A 19,416-nucleotide genomic window follows, 5' to 3' on the forward strand; every position below is an offset into this window, starting at 1 on the left:
GGTGAGAGGCAACCACCAACTTTATTCTTGGGTTGGAAGAAACAAGAAGATAGATGAAAAAGACAGCAGCAGGGATTCTTACACAACACATAGCCTTGGCTCAAGATTGAGTGGTAGAGTGGATGCATTTTTTTCAGGCTTTGAAGATGGCCCTGACAACCAACCTGGGAAGTAGACAGGGCAAGCACTGTTTTTCTTTTGTCCTGTTGAGGACACACTGGGGCTCAGGAGAAGGACACTCAGTCACTTTTCTCTTTTCTGCTTGCACTCACTCCTGGTCATTTCATCCCGTCTCTTGCCTTTACACACTATCTACATCAGGAAGATTCCCAAGCCCATACCTGTATCCCCAGCTCAGGACTCTCCCAAATTTCAGACTTCCCATCTGCACTTGGCTGTTTAACAGACAACACAAACTCAGCATGGCCCACACTCGAGTACCTGATCTCCCCCCAAACCTGACCACTACCAAGATCCCCACTCATGATGGCAATGACTCCCATTACTCCAGCCAAAACCCCTAACGCCATCCCCGACTCCCTTATCCCTTCTGCCTCTATGTTTAAAAATATATACCCACTCTACCACTCCATCTTGAGCCAAGGCTATGTGTTGCCTAAGAATCCCTGCTGTTGTCCTTTTCATTTATCTGCTTCTTTCTTTTTTGGTGTGTTTTTATCTTTGAGTTGGAGTCTTACTCTGTCCCCTTCATGTTGAGATAGATCATGAGCCTAGGTGGTTACGTGCTGAGGAGAGCTCCGGAATTGATGGAACAATGTTTAAACTTAGGGGTAAAGGATGTTTACACACTGGATCAACTAGGTAAGAGAAAGGAGCCAGAGTGTCTGTTCTGGAAGCAGTGAAGAGAGGGAGGAGAAAGGTAGGAAGGAAAGAAAGAAGGAAGGAGGAGAGGGCAAAATAAAGGAATGAAGGAAGGAAGGAGGGAGGAGGGGAAGAAAGGAAAGAAAGAGGAAGAGGGAAAGAATCTTCAGTGCACGGGCTCCTTCACAGAGAGGTTTCCGTTGAGGGAAAGAGAGACCCGTCTAGAAGCCAGGGCCAAAGGGCCAGTCGGTTCCTAATTAGGAATCCTACCAAGAGGTTTTAGGTAGTCAAGGGGGTGGGCCCACAGCCTCTTGGGTTCTGTCTTGGTAGACCTTCGGTTACTGTTTACTGGAGATTTTTCTCTCTCCGTTTCAGTCTTAAGTCAGTGGCTGGGGCTGCTGACCCATGGCCTTTGGGGAGAACAGTCAAATCACTGGAACTGTTGAATTGGCAGCCAGCCTATGTGCATGGCATTTTGTGGGGCCTTCCAAAATCTTTGACACGCAGCCCTTGTTAGGGGTGAGGAATCCTGGGGAACTCTTGGCAAAGAGCTCTGATGCTGACTAGCACTTTGCAGCAACGTCTTCAGACAGGCAGGTTAGTACTTCTAAATGATGAGTCTCCTTTTGGCTGTAGATACTGTTGAAAGAAAAGACTCCAAACTGATTGGGTCTTGTGCCCCTGCGTGGGATCAGAGGTGACATCTGAGACTTTTCTCACCCCACCTTTTGAAAGTAAAACAGCTTCTGCTTAGTTTGTAACATCGGGGCCACCTCTCAAATGCCTGAAGTTAATAAAATATTTATCGTGAGTAGATGGTGGCCAGGGCCGAAACAGCCACTCTCACTTTCTTTAGAGCATTTTAGAAATCATTATAGGCAGGAGGAAGAGAAAGTAAAGCTGTGTCCTCTCAGGGCATCTCCGATGGAACCCCAGGTCCCAGAGCCCTCATGGTCTGGCATGCACAGAGGTTCCCAAGCTGCTTCTCCTTAGGCTGTTTGCTTTAGGCTTTTCTCTGTTCTGGCCTTTCTGCCTGAAGGATCTAAAGTTTTAAAACAAAGTGGATTGACACCTTGTCGGGTGGCTGTACGGGAATGAAAGGGGCAGGAACAGAGCGCAGGACCTGGGATGTGGTGAGCCGGGCTGAGTCTCACAGATGCTTCTGGCACGGCTGAATGAGCTTGCGACTCTTGTGCATTTTCACTCTGACCAGTATTCTGAAAAAAATTCTTCGTTTATTGATTTAATAGCGGAACCCCACCTTTCCTGTGCCCCCAAAGCAACCTGATTTGCAACTGCCGAATAAGCAGAGCATGGTGGGAGTCAGGTCCAGGTCTGGAGAGGCAGCAGGGGGAATGGAGCAGGCTGCTCTGTGGGGATGAGCATGTCAAATGCACACCCGGGGGCCCAGGAGCTCTCAGGTAGACACCGCTGGGCAGAAGTGGCTGGTTCTCGTCCCTACGTGACAGTCCCCCGAGTATCAGTGACTAGGCAAGTTTGGAGGCTCGTCAGGGGACACCAGGGGAACATTGCTCCTAATTAGGGCAGGGCTAGTTGTGGGGAGAACACACAGGAGGAACTCATCTGTCTGGAGACAGGAGCATTGCTAATCAGGCTGACCTCTCCCTAGAGCTTCCCTTGAGTTTGTAGGTTAAGGATGAGGGGCTGGTGTTTTACACTGGGTGGAGGCATGTGTGTGTGTGTGTGTGTGTGTGTGTGTGCGCGTGCGCACGCGCAAGCACGCGCAACAGACAGTCACAGAGAAAAAGAGATGCAGACACTGCTAGAGAGAGGAGAGATGAAGAGGAGAGCAAGAGAGAGGAAAGAGAGACAGAGATAGACACAGCTAGAGAGAGGAAAGACAGAGAGAGTGGTTTGAGAGGGTGGAGGTCTGACCAGGGAGATGGTTCTGATAATCTTCTCAAAACAGAAAAAGAGATGATGATTTAGTGAAGCAAAAGGTGGCTAGATTATTTGTGGTCAGATAGTACATTAACTGATTATTCAGGTCGATACTCATTTCTAAACCTCCTGCTCTAGGGAAATTTTACAAGGTGACAGCAATGACTTATATCTGGGATTTTCTTCAGGAGATTGGGGTCACAGCAGTTTGTTCCATTCAATTAGTGCTTTTATAACAACTTCTCTCTGCTGAACTCTGCTAGGCGATGTGGGGAGTAGATTGCTGGGTGCAATCTCTGCCCTAGGGGAGCTTATCAGCCTGTGGAGGAGATGGGACTTACACAAATGGAACAAATGTGGGGAAAGATGAAGGGCCAGTGTCAGGAAAGTACTGGCTTTCGTTGCCCCAGGGGCACATTTTCTGCAGTGTGGCAGCCATGACTGCAGCTCCTGGCGGAAGTGCACCAGGTGTGGGGGACTGGAAGATGATGCTATTGTCCTTGGAGCTTCTGTGCATGTAGACCTTACTTGAGCTGCTTTGCCTGGGGGTGCATCTCAGTCACGGCATTTGGATATCGAGCCATATGACACGTGGCTGTTCTGAGATCACCTCATCAGGGACCTCCTGCTGGGAGGACTGTCAGCTAGCTGTCTGGCTGGGAGAAGCCAAGCAACCCAGTATTCTTGTCCCTGTCTGCAAAGTGGGCTCATGCCGTCCACCTTTCCTACTCCAGATGGTTGTGCATAACCCGAGGCTTGGAAGGCAGGAGAACTTGGCTCAAGCACTGGCTATGCCAGAGGGGGACCTCCCCTCAAGATGGAATTTATTTGAAAAAAAAATTGTGTATTTTTTCTTACCTGTTTAAACTTTAGTCACTTTCAGAGTACTCTCTGTTTGACGCAATGCAATAATCGAGATACTTTTTCCTCTGCTCAAAACAAGTTTTGAACTTGTCAATTTTGATGCTAAAAGTGCTTCTGCTGTTTTTTGTTTCACCTCTTCCAAAATGGCAAAATGTTGCCCTTTGAGGACTTTTTTTTTTCATCCAGAGAAACAAAAACAAGTTGCTCGGGATGACATCAGGTGAATAGGGGAGGTGGGGCATGGGAGTCATGGCGCTTTGGGTCCAAAATGGCTGAACACTCAGCGCAGTGTGAGCAGGTGTGCTCGTAAATCACCCATCATGAACTGGGCAAACGCGTTAAAAGAATCTCCAAAAAAAAAAAATTCACCGAAGTTGAACACAGCCTCCCAACGCTGGCTGGTACACTGATGCTGATGGATTCCTAGAACACTCACCTCGTGAAGGCAGCCTGTGCTACAGAGAGCTCACCCTCCAGAAAATAATTCCAGTTTTTTGGGCTCCCGCTTGTAATGAGCTGATGGCTATCATCGATCGCAGAAAAAAATTGGAGTCGGTGTCCTTCATGTTCTTGATCCCTCTCTGGTGTCCACCTGCTCTTTGGAATTCCTCTTTGCCTCAGTTTCTCTTTCTTGAGTCACCTCCCCTGTTCTCACTTTCCTTACTGCCTGGTCTCAGACTGTCTGCTTTTGTGGTGCTATGAAGTTCATGGGCGTTTCTACCTCATCCAGATCCCTGCCCTCACTCCCAAGTCCAGATCCCTGACATCTCTTGAACGTCCTTTAGGCTCAAAGGTCAGCCTTGGCTTCTGCTCCACGTGTCCCAGTTAAAGACATCCCCCTCAGAGGTGGGTTTTGACCCCTCTTTCTGGAACCTCTGTGCCACCGCTCTGGGACTGTTGTCACCCCTGTCGGATGCTGCAGAAATCGGTCCTCTCGTCTCCATTCGCCCTGCGGTTTCCCCACTCTCATCCTTGTGTACATTCATCTCAATCACTACTTCACAACCTTCACAATTATGTACTTGATGGTGATAGAACCCCACCTTTCCTGTACCTCCAAAACCTTCCTCATAGCTTTTACAAAGACTTGGATAGAGTGGTGCTCCAGTTGTGGTTGGTGTGTGGTCTTCTTCCTTCCTTCCTTTCTTTTTGAGTTGGAGCCTCACTCCGTTGCTCAGACTGGACTGCTGTGGAACGCTCACAGCCAACGCAGCCTCGACCTGCTGGGCTCAGGTAATCCTTCCGCTTCAGCTTTCCAAGTAGCTGGAACTACAGGTGTGTGCCACCATGCCCAGCTTATTTTTTGATTAATTGTAGAGATGCGGTCTCGTGATGTTGCCCAGGTTGATCTTGAACCCTGGTCTCAAGCAGTCCTCCTGCCTCTACCTCCCAAAGTGCTGGGATTACAGGTGTAAGCCAATGCGCCTGGCTGGCACACGGGCCTTTTTCTATCTCTGCCAGGGGAGCCCTGCCTTCCCCTTCCTCCACTTCTGCTCCATGGTGGCCTCAAGACCTCTGATCCTAAGACCTCAAGGGGCCTGGCCTGAAATGAACCCCTCGTGTGACAGTGGATTGCAACTTCCTCCTAAGCCATCTCCTTGCTCCTTCTCCCATCGGAGTTGTTTCTCTAAAGCCCAGGCCGGACATGGCTCAGAATCCCATTCATAACTTGTTGTAGTTCACAAAAGAAAGCCAGGACCCCAGCACTGCCTTCGGTCTGACCCCCAATTACCTTTTCTTCTTCATGTCTCTGCACTTCTCTTGCTCTGTGTACCGTGTGATGAGGTCACATATTCTCTTCCCTCTCTTGTTCCCCTCCATCTTTCCTCACGCCTTGGTCTCAGAACATCTGCCTCAGTGGTGGCATGAAGCACACACGTGTTTCTCCCTCATCTAGATCTCTGCCCTGTCCTTACTCTTTTTTTTTTTTGAATCGGAGTCTCACTCTGTCGCCCAGACTGGAGTGCAGTGGCCGCTCCCGGCCACCGCAGCCTCGACCTGTTGGGCTCCGGCGATCCTTTCCTCCTCAGCCTTCCAAGTAGCCGGAACTACAGGCGCGCGCTACCACGCCCGGCTCATTTTTTGACTTATTGCAGAGATGAGGTCTCACCAAGTTGCCCGGGCAGGTCTCGATCCTGCGGGCTCAGGCAATTCACTCACCTTGGCCTCCCAAAGCGCGGGATTACAGGCTGAGCCACCGAGCCCGGCCCCTGTCCTTACTCTTAAGCCCAGATCCCTGTCATCTCCCTGAACATCCTTTAGGCCCAAAGGTCAGCCTTGACTTCTGACTCACAATTCCCAATTAAAGGCGTGTGTCTTTGGAGCCTCTATAAGAGGCTCTGGGAGGAGCTGATCCTCCTGGGAGGATCGCCTTTTCCCTTGCTTCTCTTTCTGGTGAAAGCCTGTGTGGTCCTCAGGGCTGGTCATGAAACCTTTCTTGAACTTCTTTCTCATCATACATAATTTATCACTTCTTCCTCTCTGCTCCTACAACATTTTGTGTGTGCTTTTAAAAAATTGTACTTACCATTGCATTACAGCCTTGTTAATGGAAGAGATGATGTCCTATTTATCTTCATGTCCCCAAAGCACCTGGCCCAATTCCCAGTATACAGCAGGCATACGTGTTTGTAGAATAAACAAACAACTGAATGGATGAATGAATTAGTTTGACATGCTCATTAAAGCCTGTAAGGGCAGGGCCCCAAGGCGTCATTTGCCTCCCTTTTACGATTCAAGATTTTTTTCTTGAAAAAATCTGGAGGTTGGAGTTCAGTGGCATGCTCACGGCTACTGCAGCCTCGATCTGCTGAGGTCAGGTGATCTTCTGCCTCAGTCTTCCAAGTAACTGACACTACAGTTACATGCCACCACATCTGGATAATTTATTATTATTATTATTATTATTTGTAGAGGCGAGGTCTCTCCAAGCTGCCTAGGCTGTTGTTGAATTCCTGGGCTCAGGCAATCCTTTCACCTCCACCTCCCAAAGTGCTAGAATTTCAGGCGTGAACCACTGCGCCCAACTCAAAATTCTTTTTTTTTTTTTTTTTTGAGTTGGAGTCTCCCTCCGTCACCCAGACTGGAGTGCAGTGGCTGCTCCCGACCACCGCAGCCTCGACCTGCTGAGCTCCAGCGATCCTTCTGCTTCAGCCTTCCAAGTGGCCGTAACTACAGGCGCGCGCTACTATGCCCAGCTAATTTTTTGATTTATTGTAGAGATGAGGTCTCAACAAGTTGCCCAGGCGGGTCTTGAACCTGCAGGCTCAGGCAATTCACTCACCTCAGCCTCCCAAGGTGCGGGATTACAGGCTGAGCCTGGCTATTAGGGTCGGAGGGGGAGCCTGGCCCGTGCTGATTCAGGTGGCTGTCCTCCTGCCGGCCTTGGCTCCTACAGCCTGTCCCACCTTTTGTCTCAGGTTTCCTAAGTGGGCTCTGGTTGTCTTCCCAACTCTGAGCTGTGGTTGGCAGCCCAGCCTGCACCCCATCACTCTAGTACTAGGGCCCCTCCCTCCCTGGGGGGGGGTCCCTGCTGCTGAACTGCAGTCTGGTGACAAGCACTTTTCTTTTCTCTTTTCTTTTTTTTGAGTCAGAATCTCACTCTGTTGTCCAGGCTGGAGTGCAGTGGCATGCTCATGGTCTACTGAGCTCTGGCGAGCCTTCCGCTTCAGCCTTCCAAGTGGCTGGAACCACAGGCGTGCGCCACTATGCCTGGCTAATTTTTTGATTTATCACAGAGATGAGGCTTTACCAAGTTGTCCAGGCTGGTCTTGAACCCCTGGACTCAGGCAAAGTACTGGGATTATAGGCGTGAGCCACCGTTCCTGGCCGACGGACACTTTTCTCCTTGCTGCAAGGTTTCCTAAGTGCCACCTCCTGAGTATCCCATATTTGTTGACACCTTAGCGTTTCCGTCACTTTTTTTTTTTTTGAGTCGGAGTCTCACTCGGTCACCCAGGCTGTAGTGCAGTGGCACACTCACGGCCACCCGCAGCCTCGACATTCTGGACTCAGGCAATCCTTCTGCCTCAGCCTTCCAAGTAGCTGGAACCACAGGCGTGCACCACCACCCTGCCTAATTTCTTTTCTTTTCTTTTCTTTTCTTTTGAGTTGGAGTCTCACTCTGTTGCCCAGACTGGAGTGCAGTGGCCGCTCCTGGCCACCGCAGCCTCGCCCTGCTGGGCTCTGGCGATCCTTTCGCCTCAGCCTTCCAAGTAGCTGGAACTACAGGCGCGCGCTACCACGCCTGGCTAATTTTTGAGTTATTGTGGAGATGAGGTCTTGCCAAGTTGCCCAGGCGAGTCTCGAACCCGCGGGCTCAGGCAATCTACTCACCTCAGCCTCCCAAAGGCGCAGGATTACAGGTTGAGCCACCGAGCCCAGCTTTCTTTTCTTTTCTTTTTTTTAACCACCAGTCACTCTTACCCTTCCTTCCCAGGTGCTTTGTGCTTCTGTGGTATCTTCTAACTGACCACATTTCCCATCCTGCTGTCGCACCTGTCAAGGTGTTCACCAGCCATGGCTGTGGGCAACCCGCTCTGCCTTAGAGCATGGTCCCTCACCATCCAGGTGAAAAACCAGAGCGCGTGGAGTGGACTTTCGGCCACCCCCACCCACTCTGCTTCACCCTCCCCAGTTCACTTCCAGATCTCCTTAACTCTACTTCACATAGTCCTGAATAAAACACTTTTCACAGCTCCCTACCATCATTCTGATCCTCATACCTATCGTTTTTTTACCCGAAGCACCTCTGTTGCATCTTTATGAATCTCCTGAATCTCCTCTGGATCCTTCTAAAGCATTCTCCACACATTTGCCAGGTGTGATCCTTTTAAAGATGTGATACTGTGTTAACTGGGCTGTGTACAGGCGAGTCCCAGATGTGATGCCCTGTCATTAACTCCTCAGGAAACCTACTCGCAGGTACCGCCTTATGAAGGCTAAATCATGAAACAAATGTACCAAACGGGACTTATGGAAATTCATAAGCAATGTGTGCGTCTTGCTTACAACCTTCCAAGTCTTGCCTTGCGTTTTCGGAATAAAGACCACAACAGAAGAATGGAGGAATGTGGCCTACAAAGCCATGTGTACCTGGCCCCCAGTGCCTGTCCAGCTTCCCTTTCTTTCTCTGGCCAATGCCCTCTCTTTCTTCTAAAGCAACCACCCTGTTTCCTCCCACCCCAGACCTTTGAACATGCTGTTTCCTTTGCCTGCCATTCTGTTCTTGTCTTGCAATACAAAGCTCCGGCAGTTCTTCACGATGCCTACCTGACCCCTGCCTCTAGGCTCTCATGGCTTCCTGAGCTCCCCCTTTGTGGCACTTATCACAGTTTTTATTACACAGGCATGTGAGCATTCATTGATGTGTTTCCCGGATTAGACTCTAGTGAGGTCCAAGGACAGGGACCATGTGTGTTTTGCTCACAATTTTATGGGGTCCATGATTAATGTGTAGCCCCATGACTAATAAGTGCCTCATACATATCATTAGAAGCAGCAAATAACCCTGGCGTGACCCTACCTGTCTCTCCTGCAGAAGTTAACTGGGGCTGTGTACAGCGAGCCCCAGATACGATGCCCTGTCACTAATTCCTCAGGAAGCCAGCTCGCAGGAACCACCTGATGAATGATAAATCACCAAACAGATGCACATAATGGGACTTATGGAAATTCGTAAACAGCATCCCGCATTGTTTATTGAAAGTGCTTGGCCAGGCTCGGTGGCCCAGCCTGTTGTAATTCCAGCACTTTGGGAGGCTGAGGAGAGTGGATTGTCTGAGCCCATGAGTTCGAGACCAGCTCTGGCAACTTGGCAAGACCTCATCTCTACAATCAATCAAAAATTAGCTGGACATGGGAGCACGTGCCTGTAGTTCTACTTGGAAGGCTGAGGCGGAAGGATCACTGGAGCCCAGCAGGTCGACGCTGGGGTGGCTGTGAGTATGCCACTGCACTCCAGCCTGGGCAACAGTGTGAGATTCCAACTAAAAAAAAAAAAAAGTGTTTGGATATGCATATTTACTACTTAATTTTTTGGGGGGTAAGGAATTTGATAGATATTAGACTATATTATTGTACTTTAAGTTCACTGTGCTTCCTTGAACTTAGGGCCAGTTAAAAAATCATTTCTTAAAAAATGTGGTACATATACATGATGGAATATTACACAGACATAAAGAAGGACAAAATTATGAACTTCACAGCAACTTGGATGGACACAGAGTCTATAATACTGAGGGATCTATTACAGAAACAAAGAACTGAGTACTACATGTTCTCACTCATAAGTGGACCTTGAGCATTTATCATAATATAAGAAAGGGATTGGCAGGGGTGGGAGACTGCCAGAGGAGGGGAGGCACACCTCATCAACAAGGGTACCTGCATAATGACCATTTGTATACCTGACCCTAAATTGTACCCTACATTAAAAAAAAAAACATGTTTCTTGTTTTTTTCTTTTAATCACACATACAATAATTCTGTTTCCCATGTGTAGGTTTTTTTTTTTTTTTTTTGTCTTAATTGCTGTGGTACTTAGTGTTGAATTTCATGTTTAACTATAATAATTGCCTATGCTTAGGTGCTAGATACATCTCTGCTCTTTTAAAAGTGAATTAATTTTTTGTTTTTTTGGTGGGGGTTGTTTTTACTGGTCTATACTTAATTTTTAAAGACAATTTAGACGCTTTTGATATAAATGAATATTTATGTATTACGTTATGTTTTCCATATTTTTATTTATAGTGTATGCTGCATGTATATGACATACATATGTATAATGTACATTATGCAACTCTAATCCTGCCTTAATTTTCACACCACAGTGATCGCAATCTGTATTCCTCATTTGGAGCGACTCTGGCGAGGGATGATGAAAAGAATTTATGGAGTATGCCTCATGACGTGTCCCACACAGAAGCAGATGACGACAGAACCCTGTACAATTTAATAGTCATTCGTAACCAGCAGGCCAAAGATTCCGAGGTGAGCACCTTTTGACATCTGGTAGCACGTGAAGATGATGCTGTTTGGTAAAAAATGACCATTCCTGAGATAACAAAAAGAATGGCCGGGCTCGGTGGCTCAGCCTGTAATCCCGCGCCTTTGGGAGGCTGAGGTGAGTGGATTTCCTGAGCCTGCGGGTTCGAGACCCGCCTGGGCAGCAAGACCTCATCTCTACAATAAATTAAAAAAAAAAAAAAATCAGCTGGGCGTGGTAGCACACACCTGTAATTCTGGCTACTTGGAAGGCTGAGGCGGAAGGATCGCTGGGGCCCAGCAGGTCGAGGCTGCGGTGGCCGGGAGCAGCCACTGCACTCCAGTCTGGGCGACAGAGTGAGACTCCAACTCAAAAAAAATAAAAATAAAAAGAATGAAGGATGAGATATTTGAAACGAAGGACAGGTATTTTAGCAGCATATATCACCACTGGTTGCTAATTATAGTTTTGATTGCCTGCTTGATATGCAGACAGATAAGACTCATTTCTAATGATTACTTTAATGGTACAAATTACACGCAAGGCAATGCTGTTGAAGGGTATGAAGATAGTTTATCGTCTTAAATGGCTTAAGCAGTCTAACTCTAATCGTTCCAGTTGTTTAGCAAGCCAGAATTAGATGAACCAGATGGAAGTTGAATGGAACACTGCATTATCACTGATTCTGAATGAGTAGGGCCTGAATTGGTTTTTTTTCCCCTTAAATTGTGCCTATTGACCAGACAGCAGTGGACCCGCCATATTTGAGACAATTCTTATGAGAGGGCTTGAACCCTCGTAATGACTCTAAATCCAAAGTTATTGGTATGGGAACACTAGAATATTAAACACGAGAGAACTTTGTATGTTAAGAGAAAGCGGCAAAAAGGATCACAGTTTTTCTCCTTTCTCTTGAAGATAGTATTAGGGTACTATATAGAACATAAGAATCGTTTTACAAATAATGCAGCCTAGGTTTTCTGACTTCTGTGTGCGTCGGTTAGCTCTGAGTAGACACCTGTATTCAATATACACGCTATGCTTCTTTGTGTCTTATCATCTTATCGTAGGGTGGTTTAGAACCCTGGGCTCTGGCTACGAAGAATCGGAACCTAGAGTGTTGTGGAACTCATCTGTTCCTTGTCTAGGCTTCTTCATTTTTGCTAATTAATTGCTATTTCACTCCCCCCAGACATATTTTAGCAGGAGGTGATAACTTTTAGAAGTGCCATGTGTCCTGGTCCTTTTATTCTGGTGTGACTCGGATGCCTTCAAGGGGTTGGAGGTGGGGATCTCAGGGTGGGAGAGGGGCGATGGTTGCCTCTGGTTCCTGAGGCCTGGAAAAGAGTAGTCTGGAGAGTCCCGCAGTGCAGCGGCTGTTGGTGTGTAGTATCTCCCTAGTGTCCAAGCACTGTGCTATCTGTGACTGCCCATGTCCCCGGCAAAATCCCCTCCATGACTGGTAACTCTGAAAGCTAGATGATCATAAAGTCTGCTGCTACCTAGAACGATGCTCCCTGATTGCCCTTTTTGGCATACAAATGGGAACCAGCGACCTTGATTTCCCTTTAGTGGGAAGAGCAGAATCTTACACGACTGTATTGGGTTGACCAATTCGGGTTTCTGCTAGTGAGAATGGAACTAGTTCCTCTCTTTCCTTCCTCTTTTTCCCCCAACCCTGTCCAAAGCAGTAAATGCAATAGGGAGACAATGTAGTCTCAGTCTCTCTCTCCCCACCTTCCCTCTCTCCCCTCCCTCCCCGCCTCACAGCACTCTCCAAATAAGCACAGCTTCCAAAGTGGCCTGTTGTGTCTTTTCTGATGGACCATCCAGATGACTTTTTCTTCTTGTCTAAGAAGCAAAGTCAGGCTTGACTGTAGAGGAACTCTGTTACCAAGACAAGCGACCAAACAAATTACATGAAGATGTGATGATGATTATGCATGGAATGATTTGAAATATCCTCTTCATAGTGCTCCCTTTTTGATAAAGTATAAGAGTAATACGATTGTAAAACATTACTTATATTTTCTCCTGAAATTTTGAAATGCAAGTATATATTAATGTTTCTACTCATCTTCCCATAGATTGGATGATATTTCTTTTTTTTGAGTTGAAGCCTCACTCTGTTGCCCAGGCTGGAGGGCAGTGGCATGCTCCCGGCCACCGCAGCCTCGACCTGCTGGGCTCCGGCTATCCTTCTGCCTAAGCCTTCCAAGTAGCTGGAATTACAGGCGCACGCTACCACACCTGGCTAATTTTTTGATTTATTGTAGAGATGAGGTCTCGCCAAGTTGCCCAGGCGGGTCTCAAACCCGCGGGCTCAGGCAATCCACTTACCTTGGCCTCCCAAAGCGCGGGATTACAGGCTGAGCCACTGAGCCCGGCTTAGATGATATTTCACATGCTGTTCTGTACTTTGCTTTTTTCCACTTAATATATATTTTGGATATATTTCTATTTCAGCATGCTTAGATTGACCTTATTGCTTTTGGGGACTCTCTGGTAATCTCTTGCGTGGATTTACCACCATTTATTCAACCAGTTTCTATGGGTATTTAGACTGATTTCATTTTTTTGTTATTAGAAACAATGCTGCGCTGTGGCAGACATTTATATATTCTTATATGACCTCCCATAGTTTTTTCAGGAAGAGAATTGTTGGATTAAATTGAGGGACTGCTGGCCCTTTCCCTACTCACATTTAAAAATATCACATTTAAGATATTAGAATTGTGATGGTGCTTTATTCTTAGAGGAAACTAGGAAAAACACTTCAGGGTGGAGAACAGAGGTTGCAATTTCAGATCCCTCCAGGGACTAGGCAGTGATATCAATGAGGAAGTGTCCCCTACTCTACCTCCCCATATTGAATGGCATTGGAAACTATACTGTCTTTTAGGGGAACAACTGTTTGCCATATGGAAAATGTGGACCCACAAATGCTAGAGTTTATTTTATTTATTTATATATTTTTTGAGACAGGCTCTTGCTCTGTTGCCCAGGCTGGAGCGCAGTGGTAGGATCACGGTTCACTACACCCTCGATCTCTGGGTTCAAGTGATCCTCCCACCTCACCCTCCTGAGTAGCTAGGACTACAGGCACTTGCCACCATACCTGGTTAATTTTTGTGTTTTTGTTTTTTTTGTAGAGATGGGGGTATTGCTATGTTGCCCAGGCTGGTCTCGAACTCCTGGCCTCAAGTGATCCTCCCACCTTGACCACCCAAAGTGCTGGTATGAGCCATTGCACCCGACCTGATTTTTTATAAGAAGTCGAAAATCCAAATTTCCATATAAAATGTCCAGATTTCAAAATGATAACTCACACGAAGGAGTATCAGCTAATAAAATATGTTTACAGTCTACTAACACATGAAGGCATTTATAGCAAGAACTACTACTATTATTATTGCTGTTTTTTCCATTTTGATTGAAAGATGAACTCACCATTGATTTAGAAGGTGAAAGTGGGAAGTCAGGGGGACTGTCTGAAGTCTGTATAAATTCCAAATCTATTACTATGGCTTATTTTCTTTTTCACACAGGATAAAATTGTTACAGATTTTACTAAAACAAAGCATTTTAAATTAGAAAGAAAATAAAATTCCACTTCCTAAGGAACAAGGGAACCCTAGATATTTTTGCATGTTATAATTTAGAAGCTCAAGCATGTTATAATTTAGAGCACTCTGCTCTAGGGAGTTAATAATTGTTAGTGAAATATGGATGCATCCTATTATTTATTTAATAATAATTAATTATAATTGCTCTGAGCGATCTTATCCTCCAAGACACTAATAATAACAAAAGCAGTGCCAGACACTGTTCTAACCACGTTGTATTAACGAAGACTGAACATAACATTTTCCCTTGAGCAGTAATAGCATGGAAGACTTAGGAATGTCCATATTTGGAATTCTCTGAATAATGAAAAATAATTTCAAAACAGTGTGTGTACTACCTACATTCCGCTATGAATCTGAAGATGGCAGAGGAAGGACTGTGAATAGGGCTAAGTTCATAGTGTTTCAAATTGAGAAAAAGTCATGAAAGAAAATACATAGAATAGCAAATAATGAAACAAAGGCATGAACTTAAAGTCACTTGCAGTGCCAAAGGAATATTAAAAGTAACATTATTTAAATCTCATAAACAGCATCCACTTTCATTTACACAAGCCTTAAGAGCTGAGAACAGACTTTCAGCGCCAGAAATGGTGTATTGCAGACCTCCAGGTAGAGGAACAATTATTGCTCTTGTCTTTGAATGATGCCATAAAGTACTGTTTAGCTTTATTTGACTTAGAAAAATTTCTTACTAAGAAATAGTAAGATAACCTCAAAATCATGTCACTATGTCATTATCCTTATGTTCATTCTCATTAAACTAGTTATGCTTTACATAACACACTCTGCTCTAGGGAGTTAATAGTTGTTAGTGAAATATGGATGCATCCTATTATTTATTTAATAATAATTAATTATAATCCTTCTGAGCGATCATATCCTCCAAGACATTAATAATAACAAAAACAGTGCCAGGCACTGTTCTAACCACGTTGCATATATTAACGATGTCCACTTAACAACAACTTAGTGAAGCAGGCATTATTTTTACTTCCAGGTCACACAGGAGTTTGGAGCCAGGATTTGAATCTGGCCTTTGTGGGTTCAGAGGCATATAATATTATAATGAGTATCATGATTGGAATCATGAAAGAGGAACAGATATTGTTTCGGACTCAGTATAGATTTCCAAATGCGAAAACAAAGTCTATCCAAACCCTGTAGTTCTCATGACACGTGTCTTCCTGCTTTTCACACTTCAAAAGGACCCTTGTGATCACCAGATGCTTGTGCAGCCTGAGTGATCCTGTGAAAACCACACTCTACTGACCCCCGGGGACAGCTAAATATTATCTATACAAACTATAGAGGCATATTTCGTAAATATGTATGATTATTACATATCAACTAAAAACAGAAGGAGAATAATAAAACCACAGAGGCAAACACATAAAATGATCCTGGTGTACAATTTATTTGCTCTTCTAATGCATGAGGACTGCCTGCTGCCCGAGTATTGTAGAGTGTTCCTATAAGATGTTTAAAATAGCAACAGACCTTCCACTGGACTGTCCTCAATGTCTGGATTACCCACTTAGCCTGTCATGTTCCTCATATGAGAAGAGGCAACAAAGCAGAGTTGGAGTATTTGGTAGGAGAGTGTGACAAGGGGTAGAGGTTGTACTGGTCAGGTAGTGGCTACGTAACTCTTACGCACTTGGAGACCGGATATATCTAGTTTGACTCTGTGTTGCTGTGTCTCAAAAGGTTTCCACAAATTGGGCATGACCCCCTGCTTCAGGGCCATCTGATTTTCCTACAAGTGAGTGGACACTGGCTACAGTTGAAGATAGGATTGCAAGTTCTATACCAACCATGGAGGAGCAAAATAATGCAAGAAAATGGAAGCAGTTCTCTAGATAATTCTGATCTCCTCCAAAGGTCTCTTTCTTTGAGATTATCTGGATTATTGGATGCATTTATTCTTATTTTAATTTGCTAGTGACAGGTTTGAAATTTTGGGGTTGGGGCAGAGAGAAGAGCTATTTAGAATCTGAGAATCAAGGGTTCTTGCCCTTTGTTTTCTAGGTAATAATATTTATTGAGTATTTTGTTGTGTGCTAAGCAGCATGCTACATGCTCTCGAGACAAATACTGAATCTTCAGCTGGCAGTTGAGGGAAACTTTAGCGGGGGGGGGCATACCTCATCAACAAGGGTACCTGCATGATCAATGTTTGTATACCTAACTCTGAATGGTATCCCACATCTTTATAATAAATAAATAAATTTTTTTAAAAAAGAAAGTATCAGCTAAATGTATCATAAATAGCTGTCCTGGCTGGGCTCGGTGGCTCAGCCTGTAATGCCAGCACTTTGGGAGGCCGAGGTGAGTGGACTGCCTGAGTCTGCGGGTTCAAGACCTGCCTGGGCAACTTGGCGAGACCTCATCTCTACCATACATCAAAAATTAGTCCAGCGTGGTAGCGCATGCCTGTGGTTCTGGCTACTTGGAAAACTGAGGTGGAAGGATCGCCGGAGCCCAGCAAGGCTGCAGTGGTTGGGAGTGTGCCACTGCACTCCAGTCTGGGCGACAGAGTGAGACTCCAACTCTAAAACAAACAAACAAACAAATAAATAAATAGCTGCCCTAATGAATGCTATATAGCTCGATAAATAATGAGGTAGGATTTGTAGGTACTGACTTGGAAAAATGGTTACGATATACAGCTAAGTAGAGATGTATGATAATACCCTATTTGTGTAAAAGTGTACATATGCTAATGTACACTGATAAGATTTGTGAACAGTTACCCGAGAACATATTAGAAGTGGGTGGAGGGAAGGAGACTTTAACTTTATAGTTTCCTGTACCGTTTGAACACAACTCAGCTGTATTATTTCATATACATATACTTCCTATAAAATGATATTATCTCCCTATTATTTCACAACTCATTTTGTGGCAGATGTTTTCCTGGGTCTTTCTGAACTGTTTAGCTTTATTTGACTTAGAAAAAGGGGCAGAAGTGTGTGTGTGTGTGTGTGTGTGTGTGTGTGAGAGAGAGAGAGAGAGAGAGAGAGAGAGAAAGAGAGAGAGAGAGAGAGAGAGAAACAAGGAGGACCTGGAGCGGGCTTTGAGGAATCCTGGCAAAGCTGATTGAGGCAGAAGGTGCATGAAGCCATCCATCAGCATTTATCTTCCCAACAGTGTAAGAGTTTTCCCTACACATCAGGCTCTTTCTCTGAGCGCGCTTCCCTTCCAGCTGCTTGTGGAATCACATGCTAATTAACAGACCTCTGTTTGTTGGCTTTCTCACCGCCCCGCCCCCACCACCATCTCTTCCTTTGGTTGGCCTTGCTCCTCTTAGAATGAACAAAAATGGCTCTTCACTGGAGTCCTGTTAGAGCTCTTGATACTGACTCACGGACACAGGATGCTTCAGGGTTCTGAGGAGTCCTACAAAGGAATTCTTGGCTTGCTTTCTGGCTTTGAGCTTGTGGGGAAGTGGGTTCTGATGGTGACCGAGACCCGCTGCTTCTCAGACTTCCATCCCCGGGATGTTCTGGAAAAATACCATGTTTTTCTTGAGAGGAAGCAACCCTTCCATTTGGGTGCCAAGCCCTGGATACCTGTTATTACATAATCATGACACACGATCGTGCTATTTCCAGCCCAGAGTGAGCTGTGTCATGTTATGGTTTTGCAATCTAGGAGGCAGGCCACAAGCGAATGAATACGAGCTGGGCACACCCTCTCGAAATAATTGCCATGTTTAAGTACAAGTTAGGTGAGGTAAAGTCATGCCCAAGCTCTTTTACCAATCTGCTATTGTCATTGTTATGAAGGCACTTCACTTGGGCGGATTTTTTATGGACCTGAGTCCAAATCATCCTCGATCCTTCTTCCGTAGAGAACATGTTTTGCAACAGGAGACTCCACATACATGTGGGATGCATGTGTTGGCCACTGGTTGCCAGGCCCAGTTGTGGAATTGCATCTGCAACTGAGAACCGGAAGACCCAGGTGCCCTTGCTGATTAACCAGGTCCGGACATGGGGCAAGAGGAGTGTGGCAAGAGTTAACCTTTTGTAGCACAACCAGAACATTTTTTGTTCCATGGTACAACTGAATGTACTTTAATCCATTCTATCTTATTTTCTACCTATTTTTTGCCAGCCTTGGTGAGTTTAGCAGAAAGTTTTGAAAACAGGTTCGAGCTGTGGAGATACACATCCACTCCAGTGGAATTTGTTGATAAGCCCAGAACATGCCTCAGGAATGTGGCCTTTTGTTCATTTGCTCTGATCTCTCGCCCAGCAAACATAAGAGCTGGGGTAGGAGTGGGCATGGTGACAGCTTATGAGAAGTGAGAGACCTTTGGACCATAGACACAGGGTCTCCACTCTGTTGTTCCAACCCTGGCAGTCTGCAGAAATAAACTCAAAAATGTTCGCTGTTGACTTATGCACATGTCTGTCTAAAGTTGGAGGGGTTTCCGTATTCCTTCTAGTGAGAAGGGCAATTACAGGCTCTTAAGCCATTCCCCTTTATTTTTCCAGGCAGAATTTTGGAGGAAATGGGTTTTGGAGTGCCCAAAGATGTACTTTGTTTGTTTGTTTGTTTGTTTTTTAGAGACAGGGTCTCACTCTGTCACCCAGGCTGGAGTACAGTGGCATGCTCATTGCTCACCGTAGCCCCAACCTTCTGGGCTCAAGCGATCCTCCAGCCTCAGCCTTCCAAGTAGTTGGGACTACAGGCACGCACCACCACACCTGGCTAATTTTTTAATTTTTTGTAAAGATGGGATCTTGCTATGTTGCCCAGGCTGGTCTTGAACTCCTGGCCTCAAGCAGTCCTCCTGCCTCAGCCTTCAAAAGTGCTGGGGTTACAGGCATGAGCTGCCACACTCAGCCTCCCAAAGGCGTATTTGTGATCAGCCAAGTGGGCAGCCTTTGCATACAGAGCCATTCCTCTGCCATCTGGGCTCCTCTCTTAACTCTTGGAGTCCTGTCCCCGCCCTGGAGTCATCCAATCTCTAGTGTCCTTGTCATGTCTCCCTCTGGCTCCTTATCAAATCTGGTATCCCAATCCTCAATTTCTTTCTCCCTTCTTTTCACCAACTACATGTTTGTTCACTCTACAAAGGCTTAGCTCAACCGGGAATTTTTAAAAAGCAGGTATTAAGTCACCTTATCAACAAGGGTACTTACATAATGAACATTTGTATACCTAACCCTGGATCGTACCCCACATCTTTTTTTTTTTTTTTTT

The 19,416-nt window shown here is 45.6% G+C and overlaps 1 protein-coding gene across 1 annotated transcript in view; it reads left to right on the top strand.

Moving 5' to 3' along the window:
- Nucleotides 1–8,106: 8,106 nt before the first annotated feature.
- MREG (melanoregulin) overlaps nt 8,107–19,416 on the top strand; it is a 44,783-nt gene continuing 33,473 nt past the window's right edge. Inside the window, exons 1-2 of the mRNA XM_021713136.1 lie at nt 8,107–8,174; nt 10,419–10,578. Of these exons, the coding sequence (XP_021568811.1) occupies nt 8,107–8,174; nt 10,419–10,578 (228 nt within the window). The remainder of the gene's footprint in view (nt 8,175–10,418; nt 10,579–19,416) is intronic.

The sequence above is a fragment of the Carlito syrichta genome, unplaced genomic scaffold, assembly GCF_000164805.1.
Source record: "Carlito syrichta isolate Samal-C Ts95f unplaced genomic scaffold, Tarsius_syrichta-2.0.1 Scaffold304297, whole genome shotgun sequence".
Classification (NCBI taxonomy): Eukaryota; Metazoa; Chordata; class Mammalia; order Primates; family Tarsiidae; genus Carlito; species Carlito syrichta.